We start from the raw sequence: 18,562 nt of genomic DNA, 5'->3' as shown, positions 1-18,562 counted from the left end.
AAAAGATGTTGTTTGAGAGAAGCCGAGAGTGTTTTGGTCACAATGTAATTTGCATACTTTCATTTTTTATCATTTCATTTCATAGTTTGGATGTTTAAACTATTTTTAATCTGAAAAAAGAAAAGAAATGTTTACTAAACTTTGATTGGTAGTGTATCCTACAGACACCAGCCTAGAGGCTTTGAAAATATATGTAGTCTTGTGTTGTGTCAAAAATGTAATTACTCCAACAAAGACAAAGTCAAACTGTGTCCAGAAGGGGGAGACAGACACTCTCCATTTGTGGCAAAACCAATCCCAATATCTATCAGCACCCCTCACTCCCTTCCAAAAAAATGCTCACAATACAATAGCCAAAAAGTAAATCAAGAATAAAAACGTCTTACAAATAGACACACCAAGAACTTCCAATGACCTCAAAGTGCACTGGTATTATGAATCCGCAAAATTCCTCTGTCAGTCATAGAGCTCATGAGATGGTTAAAACCTCTGCGCATTTTAAATCTATCAGAGTGTGAATTCTTTCCATTGGTTTAACGCAGCTTTGAACGTTAAAGCAGGTGAGGCGTGTGACAGATCACGGCTGAGGCTTTTGGAGAACTTGCAGCATTCCTGAAAACCATTTGGATGGTTTTGTGAGAAAAGTTTTTACACACTTTCCTCTTAAATAGCTTTACTCCCCTGACACATCTTGCTGATTTCTAGCAGAGCTTCAACCCTTTCACAGGTGAATCATCTGACAAAACGGAGCATGTTTTTGGAACAAGATCTCAGAAAGTATTAACATCAACTATTCAGTACTGTATTCAATAAATCAAATGTTTTAAATTATGATTGTAAAAAAATGTATTGAGGCAGTGTCATCAACATCTGGTATAAAATGCACTAAGCAGCATAAAGACAGAAGCATAGGAAGAGTGTAAAGGCCCGTTCACACCAAGGACGATAACTAATAAGAAAACGATAAAGATATAGTTCTAATATCATTCTCATTATTTAAGAATAGCAGAGCTCACCACAGCTTTAATGATAACGATACAGAGATGATATCACTGGAATCACTTTCAGAATGATTTTATCCAGCTGACAAACAATTCAAAAATTGCCAGTCAATCAGAATCCATCCTGCTGTAACAAGCTCAATAATTTAAAGTGGCAGACAAGCACGCATTTAGAATATACAGAACTATATAATACGCTGGTGTGTTACCTTTTTTTTTTTACTCTCATAGTTCGCATACTCTCATTCAACATGCATTATACGACTGAACTTAAAATCTTCATTTATGTTCTACTGAAGAAACAAAGTCAAACAAAGTTTTTTTTTTTTGTGAACTATCCCTTTAAGAGTAACCAAAAATAAGTGTATGACACAGCTATAGAAACTACAGCAAATCTTATTATGAAGTTTTATGTCGCATATTTGATTACTAATGTATATAAAATAACATAAAAACTTTGCTTCTGGTCTCACTGTTAATAATTACGAGCATTTCTAAATAATACAATTTGTGTAATCAGATTTTAAAGCAACACTAGGTAACTTTTGGCGCTATATCGGTTAACAAACAGGACTTCATGCATCTTGCAGAAGAAAACTGTAGCCGGAACTACTTTTCTCTGTTCATGTCGGTGAGTCACGCAGGTACTGGGCTACTCCGCAGCAGTGCAGACCCGAGCCAGACTAAAATAGTAACTAAAATATAAACACTTATTATATGAGTACCGTAGTGATTCAGGATAAGAAAACAGCATGATGTACTCGCATATAAATTTAGTCAATTTTGAGCACAAAAAAGTGTTGTTTTAAACCACATACAAGTGTGATTTGGATCAGGTTTAATGTGGTCTATTCTTAGTTAGTCTACAAAAAAAAAAAAGGATATTGGACAAAACAAAACAAAACAAAAAAGTTTTTTGCTTGTGTTAAGTGAGTACATAACAGATAATTTGACTGTAAAGATTCAGAACTAGTGGTCAAGACACCTAGTCAAAACTAGTGGTTAATAACAGAAATTTTAGCATTATTTATAGTGTTACAGTATCATTAATATTTTGAATTAGTTTTATATATTTTTGTTTTAATTTATTTGTATTTGTTGTTTTTGTAATATATTTCTATTTGGCTTTCATTTATTTTGTCAGTTTTAGTTTTAGTAATTTTATTACTTTATTTTATTTTAGTTAGTTGTCAAGGCAACATTTCTAATGTCTGCTTAAGTTTAGGCTTTTCATCTAACATTTTATATTTTATTTCAACTTTATATCAATGAACAAAAATGATTTTTAAACTATAAACGTAATTAAACAATCAAACAAAGAGTTTTACCTTTCTCTGATGAAGTCTGATAGCTCCTTGCTGGATATCTGGCCATGTTTCATGTTGTGGTACAGTACATCAAATCCATTGTTTTTATCGCCCTGCCAAAAAGAACATGCAAATGAATTAAAAACAACATCACTACATCAATACAAAAACAAGAAGCATTGTCAAGTAACAGAGCCAAATGTATGCCATCATGATGCAGGCATTTGTTTACCGCTTTAGGTTTCTCAACAATCATTGCTGTCATTGTCTGAATGGTATCAAGCTGACTTCTCAAAGCGGACTGGTCCACCATGTTCATCCGCAACATAATTTCTGTATTTGTGCCCGCTTGAGAGAAAGTCAGAGCTGTAAGGTCGATCTGAATTGCGCAAAGGGGTTCATAGTTACCTAGGTTACAATGCTACAAGTGTCCGATATCAGCATTTTAAAAATGCAAATGCTAAACTAATGCATAATTCAGATCTGAAGTGAAGTCTGATGCCTCTTTTAATTTTGTAATGAAAGAAACACACACATATACACACACATATAAATTATGTTTTCGTTTTACTATGAGTTAAGGATAGATACATGTATGTACAAATGTAGACTTGTTCTTTATATACATGCCTTAAAAGAGAGATGGGATTGAATATTATTATAAAAAATAAAAGTTGTGTTTGTTCAGCATACTTGCTCTGAGCCACTATAAATTCATCTGTTATCTATTAAAAGACACAATCAATCATATGCTCTAATACATCAAATACATCAGATTAATGAACCAACCCAAAACAAGCTAAACTGTAAGCTATTCTATTAGCATTTCTCAAAAGCCAACTGTGAAAACACAGATATCTGGCACACCACGGGAGTTCAACCAGTGATTTAAAGAGAACCACAAGAAAAAAGGGGAAAAACACTAGTATAAGTTAAAATAATATATAAATAAAATAATGTTAATAAATATAATTTTTTTCCTACTTAAATATATTTGTATGTAATTTAATCCTGTGGTGGCAAAGCTGAATTTTCAGCATGATTACTCCAGTGTTCAGTGCCACATGATGATCCTTCAGAAATCATTCTAATATGCTGATTTTGGTGCTTTTTTGTGAAATATTCATTATACATCAACAATGTTGAAAATATATTTGTTTTTGCAAAATATTTTTTGTGGAAGCAGTATTTTTTCAGGATTCATTGATGAACAAATAGGTCAAAAGAACAGCATTTATTTGAAATATAGTTTGTAATATTTTATTTCAAATATTTGCTGTCACTCTTGATGATTTTAATGCATCTTTACTGAATAAAAAAGTAGTACTTTCTTTTAAAAAAGAAAAGAAAAATGAAATCTTCGGACCCCCAACCTTTTAACGGTAGTGTACCTCCAAGGAAAATAATCTGTTTTCATTTTAAAATTAGATTGTGGAGTATTTCAGAGAAGATTCTATGTTACATTGATATGACCAATACTGCAAAAACATCAGCATAAAATAAACAGCTTTCCTCTCAACTTTATACTGTGTGTAACTTCCACATCAGTTTTTGTGGACACAGCAAATATCATGCAGTGTGTTTCCTGTAGAGCACGGGACAACTAAGATCTGTGTGAGATTTTACGATTGTGTGAGTGTATGTGTTAAAAGAACAGCAACAGGAAAGTCAAGCACTGCAGAAAGTGACCAAGGCGAGGAATGCAGTGATTAAAAAATACAATAGGAAAATAACAACAAACTAAGGAATATGCTTTGGGCATCTAATCCTTGCATGCCAGTTTGTTCTGTGATTGGTCCACACAGCCCACATGACTTATTTTGTGTCTTTAAAAGCACATGATGTCAGTCATAAATCGTCATCACACAGAATTTTACTGTCACTTTGTTTTGTTGAGTTGCATCCTTTTCAGTTGACTTTTATACTTAACAGGAGGACACTGCCCTTAATTTGGTTAAAGGGATAGGCCTAGTTCACACAAAAAAATAAAATTACCCCATGATTTACTCACCCTCAAACCATCCTAGGCGTACAATATTTTTTAAATAATTTAATAATAAAAAATAAAAAATAAATAAAGTTCCTGGCTAATCCAAGCATTACAATGGTAGGTAATGGCAGTCTAAAATTAAGAACAAGAAAGTGCATTCATCCATTATAAAAGTAGCCCAATCCACGTGGCTCCAGGGGGTTAATAAATGCCTTCTGAAGCAAATCAATAATTTTTTTTAAAGAAAAATATCCATATTTAACACGTTATAAAGATAATATGTCTAGCTTTCAAAAGACTGCATTCCATATTTCTTCGTAAATTGCATATTGGTGCAGTCTGCCAGAATCTAGATATTGTACTTATATGTTATATTAACATATTGAACTCATATGTTAAATATGGATAGTTTTCTTACACAAACGCATCGATTCACTTCAGAAGGCATTTATTAACCCCCAGAGCCGTGTGGTTACTTTTATAATGGATGGAGGCACTTCGGTGGGCTTCAGATTTTGGGCTGCCATTATAATGCTTGGATTAGCCAGGACATTTTTACTATAACTCCGATTGTATTCGTCTAAAAGAAAAATGTCATATACACCTAGGAAGGCTTGAGGGTGAACTATCCCTTTAAGCATTGTTTACACTTGTGATGGGAAATATAACAATGTCGCACTGTGTAAAACAATAGTGTGCCAGAATGTTAGATATCTGGTCTCAGATGTCACAGAAAATGACATGCTGTGTTTAGTTTCTATTTATCAAGTACAAACATAATTATCCCATTTACTTTCTGACATCCATCCACAATGGCTTTGCAAAAACATTGCCAAATATCTGTGACCTGCTATAAATCCTTGATGTTAAAAAAAGAGAAGTTCGATAAATATCTAGACATTCAGTGGTGGATGGGGAAGAACAAAACATGCAGGTGGAAGTTGCTAAATTCAGCGTTGGAAAATGCTTGCTGACTCTAATGTTGTGCCTTTGTGCATGTTTGTATTTCTGTGAGGGTGTTTAAACCACAATCTGGCTCGGGTCAAACCAAACAGAATTCCTATTTAAAGCCAAAACACACAAGAGAAGGCATAAAGGCACTAATGTGTGTGCTTGGATTGAACGTGCGCCCATGCGCTTGTCTCGCAAACACAATTCATTTTTTCGATGCAAATTTATCAAATGCAAAAAACTCCATGCTCAATTCCTTCCACCAACCGCAAATTTAGACACCTGTAATCTATCATGCTTTACCCTTACAAAATACTCTGCATACTACCTTTAAAATGCATTAGCTTTAAAAGTAATGTATGAGTTAACACGCAGTCTGGGAAAGTTAACTGCCTGGTTTAATGCTTGGTTTAGTCCACAGCCATCTGCTCGACCGAAACCCATGAAAAGGCATAATAAACATTACAAAGCATGCTAAAATTGGCATAGCTGACACATCCTGGCTTCTCGTTTGAATCAGTTCAAGAGAGCACAGAGATTTGAATTGTGATTATATATCAGTATGCATTACGTGCGTCTTCAGAGATGAAGATTAGCAAATAAAACCACACTCACAGCATCAAAGATTTACTTTTTCCTAACAGAGACCCAAATCATTTGTTATTATTTACATATTTAATATTATTATACATTAAAAATGATATCACCTTTAAAATGATCTTTATATGAAATGATCTAAAACAATACATATATTTTTCACAAGCATTTTGGAATAAAATAGCAATATAACAAATTTCAGTCTGAGGAAATGTAATTCTGTAACGCATATCCAATGCACAACAACACCTGTTGCATATGGAAGATTACTCAGTGGTGGTCAGATCACAAATCAAAGCAGTCGGCTAAATGGCTGTTTATAACATAAACGCAGACCGAACATGAAAATATCTACACTTACAGTAACTCAGTTACTCAAAATCACACCGCCCATCTGAAAGCAAATACTGTATGGTAAATCATCAACAATGAGCAGAGCAAAATATCTAGACGTCAACGGTGTCAAAGTTTAGCTGGATCCCTTTCATCCCCGCAGCGTTGAGTCCCTCACATGACCTTCTGACCTCCCCGTTTAAGCGGGGTGATCTGCATCTGTGCTCGGGGCATCTGTCCTACAGACGCATGTTATTGTCGATCAATGGAAACATAACAAAGATCTCTAATGTCTCATTTAGACACTTTTTTTTTTTTTTAAAAGGCAGCATATTATTAAAATATATTTTCTATTAACAATAAATTATATTGAACCCACCCAATTATTGATGTGTTTCAATGTCCTGTCCTGCAAAGCCACAACATAAAAAAGCTTTAGCATTCTATAGTTTTAACTCACCCAAGCTATTTTCTAAATGCATGTTATTGTATATATTGTGAACAATTTATCCATGCATTAGATTTATTTTTAAGCACTTTTTTTATTGACTGATCTCCCAGTGAAAACAACAGACTTCTCTGGTGACAAAGACTCCAATCATTTAGTCTGCTTTAACACAGGCCCTTCACAATTGACTGCAAGCTTGAATTCATTTTCGAGTAAAATACCCGCATCACCAATCAACCGCCCTACATTGTTTTCTTTTTCAATAATCTGCTGCACTTGAATGCATGTCATAATCAGTGCTTGACATGAACTTTTTGGCTCACCAGCCACTGTGGCTAGTGTTTTCCAAAGTTAGCCACTCAGCATTTTCACATGCTACAATTTTGCTGTTTGGAAATTATATTTAACGCAATTAAAGTTGACACAGGCATGCTTAAATGACTTGATTTTGAGTAATTTTACTTGATTTAGAAGATTTAAAACCCTTTCAAACTTTCAGATGCAGTGACCACCCAAATCAAAACATTGTGCAGGTGGGCAATATGAGCATAACATGAGACATTTAATATGGTACGAGTTATTTTTGTTAGGCTATATATAAAAGAACAAATTAGCAAATTACAAAAACAATAGTACATTTAAAAATATATATATTTTAACATCTGCAGTTGTTTGATTAACATTAATTACAGACAGGTATTTCATAGAGCTGCTGAATGCATGGATAGATGTAATATTCTGACACATTTCCAGTTATTACCCACCTGTTTACCGTACACTTAAGCCATAACGACTGTGTTCATGCAAGATTAACTTGCATTTAGTGAAGGCGGGATAGGCGGAAGCGCTTCCGTTGTGTGTCATTCAGTACGATTCCGCCTATCTCCCTTTCACTAAATCCATGTTCATAAAGAATTGTAATTGAATTGTAATTTTGTGATACAACGATCTTGGCACTTCATTTGGCTGAAATTATATTCAACCTGCCAAATTGGTTAGTGGGAGTGGTTGCCTTAACTGCTACAGCTAAAATGTACCCGCATTTGGCGTGTTAATGTCAAGCCTGGGTCACAATACAGAAGAAAAGATCTGTCGCCATTTTGATTTTAATCATCTATAACTAAATTAATCATCTAATCTAAATTAAGGGTGAGCGACATTACAATTTTAGATTGTGAACGATTCAAATGTCTCCACGATCTGCCTTTGAAGATATATCATAGTATCTTGTAACAGTGCACATTCTATAAGATGCAGTTCTGGCGCCACAGTCCCAACATACTGTACAACACTGAATGTACATTCACATCACATTTTTAGCAATGCGATAAGATCTGTGCATTAGATCATAAAGTGACAGCAGCCTGCTCCTGTCTCTGTTATTAACGTTAATCAAACTACAAAATACATAGAGAAAATTACTCTCTGCTCTTGACTGAATAACTTCAGTATAGCTTAAATAAGAATCAGTGTATATTTAATTCATAGAAGTCTATGTAGTTGATTTTTTACGTTTTATTCAGTAAATAAACAACTGATCATACTACAAATATTTAATGCAATATTTTTGCCATATCGTCCACCCCTATAAACCACTCAAAAAAAGAAAAGAAAAAGAAAATCAAACTCTTTTCATTTGCTTTAGATGAATATTGCTGGTGTTACAGGGCTTAGCTATTTCCATTTCACTCACATCCTGTTGAAAGAAGCATATATTGACGTGCGGTCGCACGGCACATTTTTCATGTACCCTACTATAACCGTTGAATATTACCCTTAGAGAATAACGTTGCCAAACATATGATTAATCAACAAAATTTGTTTAAACGTTGGTAATGACTTCACCATAGGTTGGAGTAAGTAGCTATTTTTCTTTCTGTGTAAAGTCTGTGTTTATGGAAGGTTAAGTAGCCTATTTGCACTTTTTTGTTGTTGCAGTTTTACAGCAACACATCGATGCCACTTCTTTCATTCTTGAAGAAAAAACGTTTTGCCTATATGGTGATTAGATTTACTGTTTACTGCGCAGCATATGGCACTTCATCAATAGCACAAACACAGGAAGCATGGCTTGCACTTGAACGAGTAAAATAATCATAAAGGTATGCCAAAAATATAATAGTAAACACAGTCGGCTACGTATATCGACTACCGAATGTAAGCTGTGAAATCGGATGCATGTCTATTGGATTCAACATTGTGCATTTGGTCTTAATGATTGCACGAGCTCCTTCAGTCCGTCATTTAAGTTAATCAGAACAAAAGTGAAACTTAATTCTGTTCTCACTTGGCTGATCTGTTCACTTGTATTTGATATTGTTTTAAATGTTTAAATATTGCACCTGTCAGTAGCCTACATAACGAAATATTCTTTGTTGTGAATACTGCCGACGATGTCTTTGTGATCTCATTTTAGTACTTTATTATTATAAATGATTGTTAAAAGTTAGCCGAAAAAAGCAAAGTATTTCTGACGACACTCAGGGTTTTTGTGGATATTGTAAATGTTAATCTATGTTTATTTTATTTGCAGTTGTCACAGCCCACAGCACAGCAGATAGACGCATGTTGCAATTCAGTCCTACAAATGGCGGCCGCGCCACTATGTGACGTCAAATGAAATCTAAAGGGGGTCGCACACCGGACGCGGAGCTCGGCGGCGCGCCACGTCTTTAAAATTCGAACACATTGTTTTCAATGAGTGTACGCACACCGGTGGCGGCATTCGGCGCCTGTCCGCGGCGACTCAGGAAGTTGTTCTAAATCCTGCCGCGCCACAGAGCGCCATTTCAAGGCTTTATATTAAAAGTATATTATCGTTAAGGTATACTGATTTCAACCTTTGCTACAAGACACATTTGTTTTACATTCTGAGTTCAACAGCATGAATAAAGTCTAAACATATTTAGGGGAAATGTATGATAAACGTAGCCTTTTAAAATGTGCGCGTCCGGTGTGCGATACCTGAGACGCTGCGCGGCGCGCCGCCGAGCTCCGCGTCCGGTGTGCGACCCCCTTAAGAATAATACTGTATTAGTCCTGGTGGCCGTTAAGAGTTGCTATGGCTACAGTTAACACATTCCAGCTGGTGGAGAAAACAAACAGCGTTGACATTTTTGATGCGGCACACAAACTGCATGTGATAAAATGATTGCGATTGAAAGTCATCACATGTAAACACCAGATCGTCTCATGTAAAATAGTCCACTAAATCTTTCAATCGGTACACGCAAAAATGATTACTATCCGTCACTGACTTGGTGGAGCAGTCGAGCGCAGTCCTACATCACCGGACTAATTTGCCTAATCTTCACATAACTTTAGATCGCAGTGGAAACGCAGACAGTTGCATGTCTGGGGGGGGGAGAAAAGTTCCTGTAAAAAAAGTTCCTGGTACAAATTGTTCCGGGTAATTTTGGTGGAAACGGGACTTAATTAATGTAAGTGTAATCGGAAAACGGCATGCATGTCATAAATAACTGTTATGACGTTTTAGACTTTACAAATTACGAATATAACCATACATAAAAAATAACAAGTTCTCATGAAGGCCTAAAAGCCGATTTCTGCAGTATGACTCAACCAGATACATTTCCTGTAAGCAGGTGTCTTCTGACTGTAACAGAAGTTCTGAACAACCAAAAAAACCAACAGAGGAGAATGTGCGATATCAGCAGAGGTCAAAAGCTCACTAGAAATGTCACACGGTGCTCTTCGGCATGAGAGGAAATCTGTGGTTGCATGTATTTGACTGTAGGAAATAAGTCTAAAAGGGTTTCCTTCACACACCCCTTTGTTGTGGGTGGTTTAGGGTAAATTGTCACAACTGTGGGCGGCAGACGCTTGAGGGCAAAGAAGATTGATTTCGAGAGATGATAATGATGATGTCATGGCAGACACTATTTGAGTCTTTCCCTTCCCTGCATACATTTTTGAGCTTGACAGCTTCAGTGAAGGAGTGTGGCTCTCTGTCTGAAGGTATCTGTGTGTATGTCTGTGCCCTGCATTACAAGCACACAGCTGATCATAGGCGTCCCTGTTTCACTGAGGCCTCAACACAAAGGCCTGATTGAGAACAAAAATCCACAGCTCTGCAAACCCACATCTCTCTTCATCTACCCCCATCTCCTATTTTGACAGTCACAGCTTAAAACTGCTCACTTTCTCACCATGCTTACTCATACTTAGCTTAACACTTCTGGCAGTCAGATGCTGTTTAATGGTTAAACCATGATCAAATACGGCACATCACAACAGAGGAATCTTCTGGGATGCTCACATACAGCATTAGGTTCTATCCATTCTATCACTTAGGTAATTAATTCACTTTAATCAGAACCAAAGCCCTCATGAACTTTTATTGTAAATAGGGAAAGAGTTATTTTTTAAACATGACTAGATTCTTAATGTCTGTGGAATGTGAAAGATGATGATGACAGATTGCGTGATCAAACCTGAACACCTCATTCTTCTTAAAGTGATATTACACTAAAATTGGAAATAAATAAATAAATAATCTTTCTCTGTGGAACAATAAAGGAAATGTTCTACTTTTATAAATAGAAAAAGATACAACGAAAGTGAATAGACTGAGGCTGTCAATCCTTAAAGGGAAAAGTGAAAATTCTGTCATTTTCTAAAACCTGTCTGACTAATGCAACGCAAACTTAGATGTTATGCAGATAACATTAAAACGAAAATATAGCATTCTGTCATGTAATTCCAAACATTCTGCAGAACACAAATGCGGATATTTTGAAGAATGTTAGTAACCAAACCATTTTGGTGAAAATGTTCTTAGACTGTAGGGTACAAAATACCTTATTTTATGTCCCACAGCAGAAAGAGAACCATATTTAGGACCAGATGAGAGTGAGTGGGTAAATTATGGCAGAATGTTCATTTTTGGTCAAACTATAGCTTTAAAAGTCAGCCTAAATTCACATTTAAAGTGTCCCTATAAGTAAAAGGAGGCATATTTTGATTAGGTCAAACTTTATAGTAAATCGATAAACACGAATAGAGACATTACTAATTATTACCATAGACAGTAAAAGAAATGGACACAGCGACCCCATTGACGTCTACGGCGAAATAATGAAGTCAACCTAGGGGCACTCACTTCCTGATGGCTGAGCGAACTGCGCAGGCTCAGACTGAGCTTGACGACGTAGATGTGACGTGAGCCTCCTGTCTGACAGCTGTGAGTCTTCTAGTAGATGTGGAAAGCGAAAGCTGAATCACGTTGTTTAAATATTTTCTCCCGTTGCTTTTGGCTCACTATGGGCTTCTACCCATTCTTCCCCCTTGACTTTATCAGACTAGTCTCCAGGACATGTCTCCACGTCCCCCCGACTGTCTCATAGACAGTAAAAGATTGCCTGCGAGCGTCTCCTCAGGTCTATACGGTAATTTCTCAACTGTGCGACAGGGTCGCGTTGGTTATGACGCAATCGTTAGCCTATTTTTACAAAAACAGCTTCTGCGGGGCGATAGTGTAAGATACAAGGTAATGGAGCCTTTTATACATTGTCGTGTTTCTTTAGAAATATACAATGGACAAATGGAGTCTTTAAACACCTCTGATGTAAAGTTATTCACTGTCAAAGTGACTCAAAAATGAATGGGAGTCAATGGGATGCTAACAGCAGGTGATGGCTTGGTTAGCAATGGCAGCCCCTAGGGGTGGAACGCTTTCCGAGCGCTAGATTACCCCCTTGATTATTACACGGTTCACATATGAATAAATTATATAACTACACTACACAAAACTTTATAAAACATTCTGGTCTCCGGTCTAATTTCATTACGGAAGAACTAGAGCAGGACAGAACTGTGATTGACAGCCGTAACATTCAATGGTGTTGCAGAATAGGATCATTAACATTCCAAGACGTTGCCGACAGCCAATCAGAAGGAACGGAGGTGGAACGTAGTTGGCTGTCTGTCAGATGGATGTAATGAGGCCCAATCCCCGGTCTAGCTGGACGGCATTCTCCGAGAAAAGTGAGGGGGCAACAGGCCAGTATGCTCTCGTGCTTGCCTCTAACATGTTTCACCGGTATTATCCCAACAATGGCCGGTGTGAATCAAAACACGAAGAACAGCCCCAGAAATCAAGCATTTCGTACCACTTTAAAGAATGACAGACGAGTAGAGCTGAAGAGTTGTCTTTAACCCGCAAAACCAAATAAGAACACTGCATAAACAACCTACCCAGAAATTTTCCAGGAAATAGGGCGTTATCATCTTGCTGTCCTCCCTTCTTCACAGCGGCGCTTTTCTTAATTTGAATTGCCTCAGTTGGCTCAGTTAAATCCACCGTCCTCCCCCCGATGTTGTTGTGTCTGGTGGTTTTTCCTCTTTTTTCCTGCTCTTCTGCTGGGTTTTCCTCTGCTCTGAACACGACTCCACCTCCTCACTTGCGTTTCACCCCTCCACTTCAGTTCAGTATTTCATTGAGATAATTATTATAAAGAAACAGCGATGCTAGTGGCGGTTTCAAGAATTGCATTCCCATGATGCAATCGTGTTATTTACATGTTCCACTGTAAAATTCAAATCCTTAGTGTGTAAACACTTACTGGCCTAATAATCATATTTGAATATACTGCGAAATGTGGTAATAATATATTAGAGATGTTACTGAAAGGCCACAGTATAATGAATTACCGATCTTGGTTGGACACTGTCAAATGTCCTTATTTAGGATATGTAAATTATAATTGAATTGTATAGCTAGCAGGTATATCGCTTGGTATTAAAGATAACTTAAACATGCTGAAGTTATTGTGCATTTAAATGTAAAAAATAAAAGGCCAGAACATAAAAAAAAAAAAAAAGTATTTGAATCAGTGCCTGCATTCCCAAACGTGTCAAACCTTTATATTTAATACCTTTGAAATTCATTGGACAAAATAATGTAATCAGTGATTTTTTTAAAAGGGTTTATTCTTATCAATGTACAGATCCAAGCAGTGAAACAAACTCACGTCCATAACAATGTCATACAAATATCATTACAAAATTTCTACAGTACAATATATATTCTTTGCATGATCCAAAATATTTGGTGGCCCCTAAAAATGATTACTTTCTATATTTTAATCTTTCTTCAAAATCAGATTATAAAATAAAAGTCGAAAATCACTATAAATGAAATTGCTCTCGGACCAGAAAAAGGGAGCTTTTGAGCAAAGGTTTCCTTCATTATTACATTTTCTTAATTTCCACACATATAACTATACAGCAGTTGGTGCAGTCTAGGGTGGGGACACAACATTTAGAACATTACATTTTGTACTTTTGAACACAAAAAGAAAAGGAGAGAAAAAAAATGTAAAACTATTAGTTTCATCACTGTGCAATCTCCAAGTCTCATGGCCGTATGTTTACCCCCACCCCCAAAAACTCAAGTTTAACTTCAAGGCGTTACAGTATATACTGCATTTATATTTCATAAATAACAAATGTTCACATACATAAGGGCCAGTTTCTTCAATAGTATCCCCACATGAAGCTATACAAGTGTCTACTAACTGATATTATATCTCCACTAATTAAAAAAAGGTTTACATTCCTTTACGAGGAGACAGTGACAAAAATATGCAAGTTTAAAAAAAAGGATATTCACCAGCAGCAGAATGGATTAGAGTGAATTTCTCTATTATTATTATTATTATTATTAATAGTATTATTATGAAACATGGGAGACTGAACAGCAGAGAAAGGCATACATTAAAAAAATTAAAACAGAAAAAAAATTAAGTAAACATACCTCCTGAGGTCTCTACAACATAAAATATTCAAGTAGAATTACAACACATAGCAGCATTCATGTGTAAGACGACACTTAACATTCATAATATCAGCCTACATCTTGTTTCTGTGTTTGTTCTTTTCATATATTTTTAGTCAGAAGAACGCCAACATCTCTATTCGGTTGCAAATGTAAAACAGCTGGAATGTGACAGACAAACTGAAGAAAATAAAAACACTTTGCAGAAATACACCAGCACAACACAGGCTCAGAAACACCTGACAGTATCCCACGGTGTTCAGATCGAAAAATTGTAAAACATTTCCTTAAAAGTCTGACCTATCAGCTGGATCAGTTTGAATCTGGATCTTAAAGTATACCTGAAAAAAAACATTTCACGGGTCTCCAGATGAGTACGAACATCAGTCTTGTCTGTCTGAGACTAAAGTGGCAGCAACTTTTAAGCACAAAGTTCTTAATACAGACATCCTCACACACTGGGATACATTCAGACATTTTAAGGCTTGCTAATATTCACATGAGGGACACAAATACTGCCTTCACAAGCACTGTACTGTCCAGGATTACACACAACACAATGTGGGACGTTTTTTTAAACTTCATGCACGAGGTAACGAAACTAAATAAAAGTCACAAAAGCAATATGTGGATGGAAAACACGTCACCTATTGCGTATGTGTGGAAAAAACACATTATTAAAACTGGTCTGTATGGGGGGGGGCTAGAAAAACAGATTGCTCATTGGGCCACCAACATGCACAAATCAAACAACTAAACATCCAGATTAACCCGATCAGTCAAAACAGATATTACAAGCATCTTCAAAATCATGCTCTGAGCAAACTAAGCAAAAAGAAATTACGGATGTCTCAAATGAACAAAATGTGTGTTTAGGGTTCACTAGTTTGGATCCATGTCAAGACTCTGGAATATTAAAGCCTCGTACAGAGCGATGAATCAGATGTTTGAACTGCTCAAACATCTTCACCGTGTTAATATGGAGTCATCCCTCTCGCTTTGCGCATGCGAACGTAATTTACCAAGACAAATTTAGAAAAGAATAAATAAAAGTTATGCAGTCATTCCGATTTTATTCCTTTATCTTCGCATCACTGCCGGTCTAAAAGAAATGTTCAAAGATGAAAACCTTTTCACCATCAATGATATGAGAGGACTTGCATCTCTAGTTACATTGTGTTACCTTTCAGACGGAGTGTCTAAAATATGGTACGTTTTTAGCATTTACCATCTTTAAAGGTTTACCGTCTACTGCTGTGCATAGCTGGTACACAAAATACGGTCTGCACGCTTTCATGCAGTCGAGCTATACCCTACAACACCCCATGCATAGGGACTTATGCTTAGCGTCCAGTTGAGATTTACATCACACCCACCCCTCTAACTGATACAGTCCAAAAAATAAACAAAACCTGTTTTTTTTTTAAGCTTTCAGAGCTCGTCTCCAGGCACTTTCCTATGTCAGGACTGCAACAATACAGAGTTTACACATACCTTCATGTCATTGTTTTTTTACCCCTGGATGTCCCGTTACATTAAGTGCCCTAATGAATGAACGCTAACAACGTATTTTGTTTTCACCCTCATAGTTGATTGTTATGTCATGATGAAAAGCTTTCCTCCCTATTTTGGTTTGGCTTGGCGAGGTGTCGTCGAGTAGTGCCTTAACTAACACTTCCCTCCCACCCCATCTACAGGGGTCCAGTGGGCCGTATGGCTCCCTCCCCTGCTAGACCACCCTTCCCCCCAGGTAAAGGGCAACATATGCCCTGGGTATCAGAGGTTCCCATCCTCTCCCATAGTGAATAAGCTGAAGAACAAGAGAGAAAGAGAGAAAATTAGATTCATGTTACACGTGCAGTATCATTAGTAAGTAAATCTCTGTAACACTTTACAAAAACGATTATTAAAGGGATACTCCACCACTTTTTCATATTAAACTATGTTATTCTCTTAACTAAGACGAGTTGATACATACCTCTATTGTCTCAGTGCGCGTGCTTAATCTCTCTGACGCGCGGTGATGATCTGCATTTAGCATTAAGCATTTAGCTTAGCCCACTAAGCCCAGTTCATTCACTATATATGGTACCAAACAGAGATCAAGTTAGAAGCGACCAAACACCTCCACGTTTCCCCTATTTAAATACAGTTACACTAATAGTTGAACGACCAAGTATGGTGGCAGAAAATAAAACGTGACGCTTTTCTAAGCAGGTTAAAAGGGATAACTATAATGTGTGGCGGAATAGCACTTTTGAGAGTACTTCGACTCGCCGCAGTAAAAAGTCACGGCTGAAAAATCCTCCCTCAAATCTCCCTCTCCCTCTTTCATGTCTGTCAGTATGGGAGAGGATTTTTTCAGGCATGACTTTTTACTGCACCGAGTCGAAGTACTCTCAAAAGTTATTATTACAGTTACCCTTTTTAAACCACTTAGAAAAGCACCACGTTTTATTTTCCGTCGCCATACTTGGTTTTTCAACTATTTGTGTAACTGTATTTAAATACAGGAAAACGTGAAGGTGTTTGCTTGCTTCTAAATTGATCTCTGTTTGGTACCTAATGTATGAACTGGGCAATGTGGGCTAAACTAAAGGCTATCAAAATGTCACCGTGCATCAGAGAGATCCTAATAAAGAAGCTTTGAATAGATTGTCTTGCTTAGAAAATCTCATGGAAATGTACCTCTTCAATAAGGTAACATCTACACCCCATAGAAGGCTGCAAGTCTCTCTTTGAGTGGAAGGGGAAACTGGTCTGAAAAGCGTCTCCAATTCTCGTCTCCAACCTGGTTCTTAAACCCATGCAAGATCTAACAGGGAACACACACTTAAGTATGAAGCATGCATTCGCAATCATCTTGAAGGTTTTTCACAATCATTGCTCTACCTTATAGAACATTTCTCGAAGATCGTCTTTTGGGTTCATCCAGGATGCTACAGCATCACAGAAAAATATAAAGTCCTGAAGAGGGATGGTAAAGAAAACAAAGAGGATGATTTTCGATTGTCAGAGCACTCCGAGACATAACTGAGAAGATCGTGTCGTACCTGCACCACACCACCAGGGTTGACCGTGATCATGGTGCAGAGTCCTCTGAACGCAGAGTCTTTTTCTTCATTGTCTCTTATATTGCGAAGAGATGTGCACCTAGTGAAGGGAAGAACCAGTTTTCATATAACAAGCCTGTGCGGTTAGTTTTCTTGTGGACTAACACATAATCAACATAATATCATGACTATCACCTCAGAGCACCTTGGGACGAGCAAACGTCTTAAATCACTGAGATTGGTCAATAGAGAAACCAAAATTTTGTTATCTTCTTGTAATGAAATCATTCTCTTGTTGAATCCGAAAAGTAGCTTTTGGGTTTACCTGAAGAGTTCAGCTTGTTGAAATATTTCCTAACAATCCCACAATAATTTTACAGAAAATTTAAATCATATTTATTTTTTCTTTATCATTAATATTATTGGTTCTGAATCGTGTACATCTACCTTCTAAAGTAATTATGTTAATATTTAATGTTTATGAAGATCTTCAGCTACTTTTGTGGTAAAACAACCAACTTCTTTAGAATAAATACAATGCTTACAACAAATGCAATGTCTATATAGCACCATGTATTCTGTCAGCTGCTAGTTTATAGAGTTAAACTAGTGCAAATTTTGGGGCAAGCATTCCGGGATAGAATCATGCAGCTAAAAGACTCCACATCTAATGGGGAGGTTTCCAATTCTCTTCTTTTTATCCATAGATAACTAGCGATTTTGTTTCCTGAAACCAGCAAGCATTTGATATTACCCCATGCACTCAATTAGTAGTTAGATAGCGACAATAAAAGACGAAAACAGAAGTGAAAACTGAAATAAATCAATTGAGAATACATGAAGGTGCTACTGAGGCAAATTAAACAACAAGACCTAGAGGGACAGGGTTAGTCACATGGTTGGCAATGATTTAGACTGAATCATACAGAACAGAGAGAAAGGTAGAAAGAAAGAGAGGGATGCCTTCTCTCAAATGTCTTGAAAAGGCCTCCTGCTGTGTCTTCTTGCATGGCTTTTTGTTTTGCAAGAAGATATAAATATTATGCTGGGCGAAATTGTATGCTTTGTTTATACAATTCTGGAC

The 18,562-nt window shown here is 36.7% G+C and overlaps 2 protein-coding genes across 7 annotated transcripts in view; both read right to left on the bottom strand.

Annotated features, from left to right (window-relative positions):
* fcho2 (FCH and mu domain containing endocytic adaptor 2) overlaps positions 1-13,067 on the bottom strand; it is a 51,576-nt gene extending 38,509 nt beyond the window's left edge. For all 4 annotated transcript variants that reach the window (XM_067438617.1, XM_067438619.1, XM_067438618.1 and 1 more), the window contains exons 1-2: positions 12,844-13,067; positions 2,330-2,421 (exon numbers count right to left, since the gene is read on the bottom strand). In XM_067438617.1, coding sequence (XP_067294718.1) covers positions 2,330-2,421; positions 12,844-12,876 — 125 coding nt within the window. In that variant the 5' untranslated portion in view covers positions 12,877-13,067. The remainder of the gene's footprint in view (positions 1-2,329; positions 2,422-12,843) is intronic.
* A 499-nt stretch (positions 13,068-13,566) lies between these two features.
* Positions 13,567-18,562, bottom strand: part of tnpo1 (transportin 1) — a 31,642-nt gene continuing 26,646 nt past the window's right edge. For 2 of the 3 annotated variants that reach the window (XM_067438603.1, XM_067438604.1), the window contains 4 exons: positions 17,479-17,578; positions 17,318-17,392; positions 17,114-17,240; positions 13,567-16,235 (listed from right to left, as the gene is read on the bottom strand). In XM_067438603.1, coding sequence (XP_067294704.1) covers positions 17,133-17,240; positions 17,318-17,392; positions 17,479-17,578 — 283 coding nt within the window. In that variant the 3' untranslated portion in view covers positions 13,567-16,235; positions 17,114-17,132. Of the gene's footprint in view, positions 16,236-17,113; positions 17,241-17,317; positions 17,393-17,478; positions 17,579-18,562 lie in introns of those variants that run through there. The other variant, XR_010904367.1, reaches the window with a different exon arrangement.

This window comes from Pseudorasbora parva, chromosome 3, assembly GCF_024679245.1.
Source record: "Pseudorasbora parva isolate DD20220531a chromosome 3, ASM2467924v1, whole genome shotgun sequence".
In the NCBI taxonomy this organism is placed as follows: Eukaryota; Metazoa; Chordata; class Actinopteri; order Cypriniformes; family Gobionidae; genus Pseudorasbora; species Pseudorasbora parva.
This window is presented reverse-complemented; position numbering and strand designations above follow the sequence as displayed.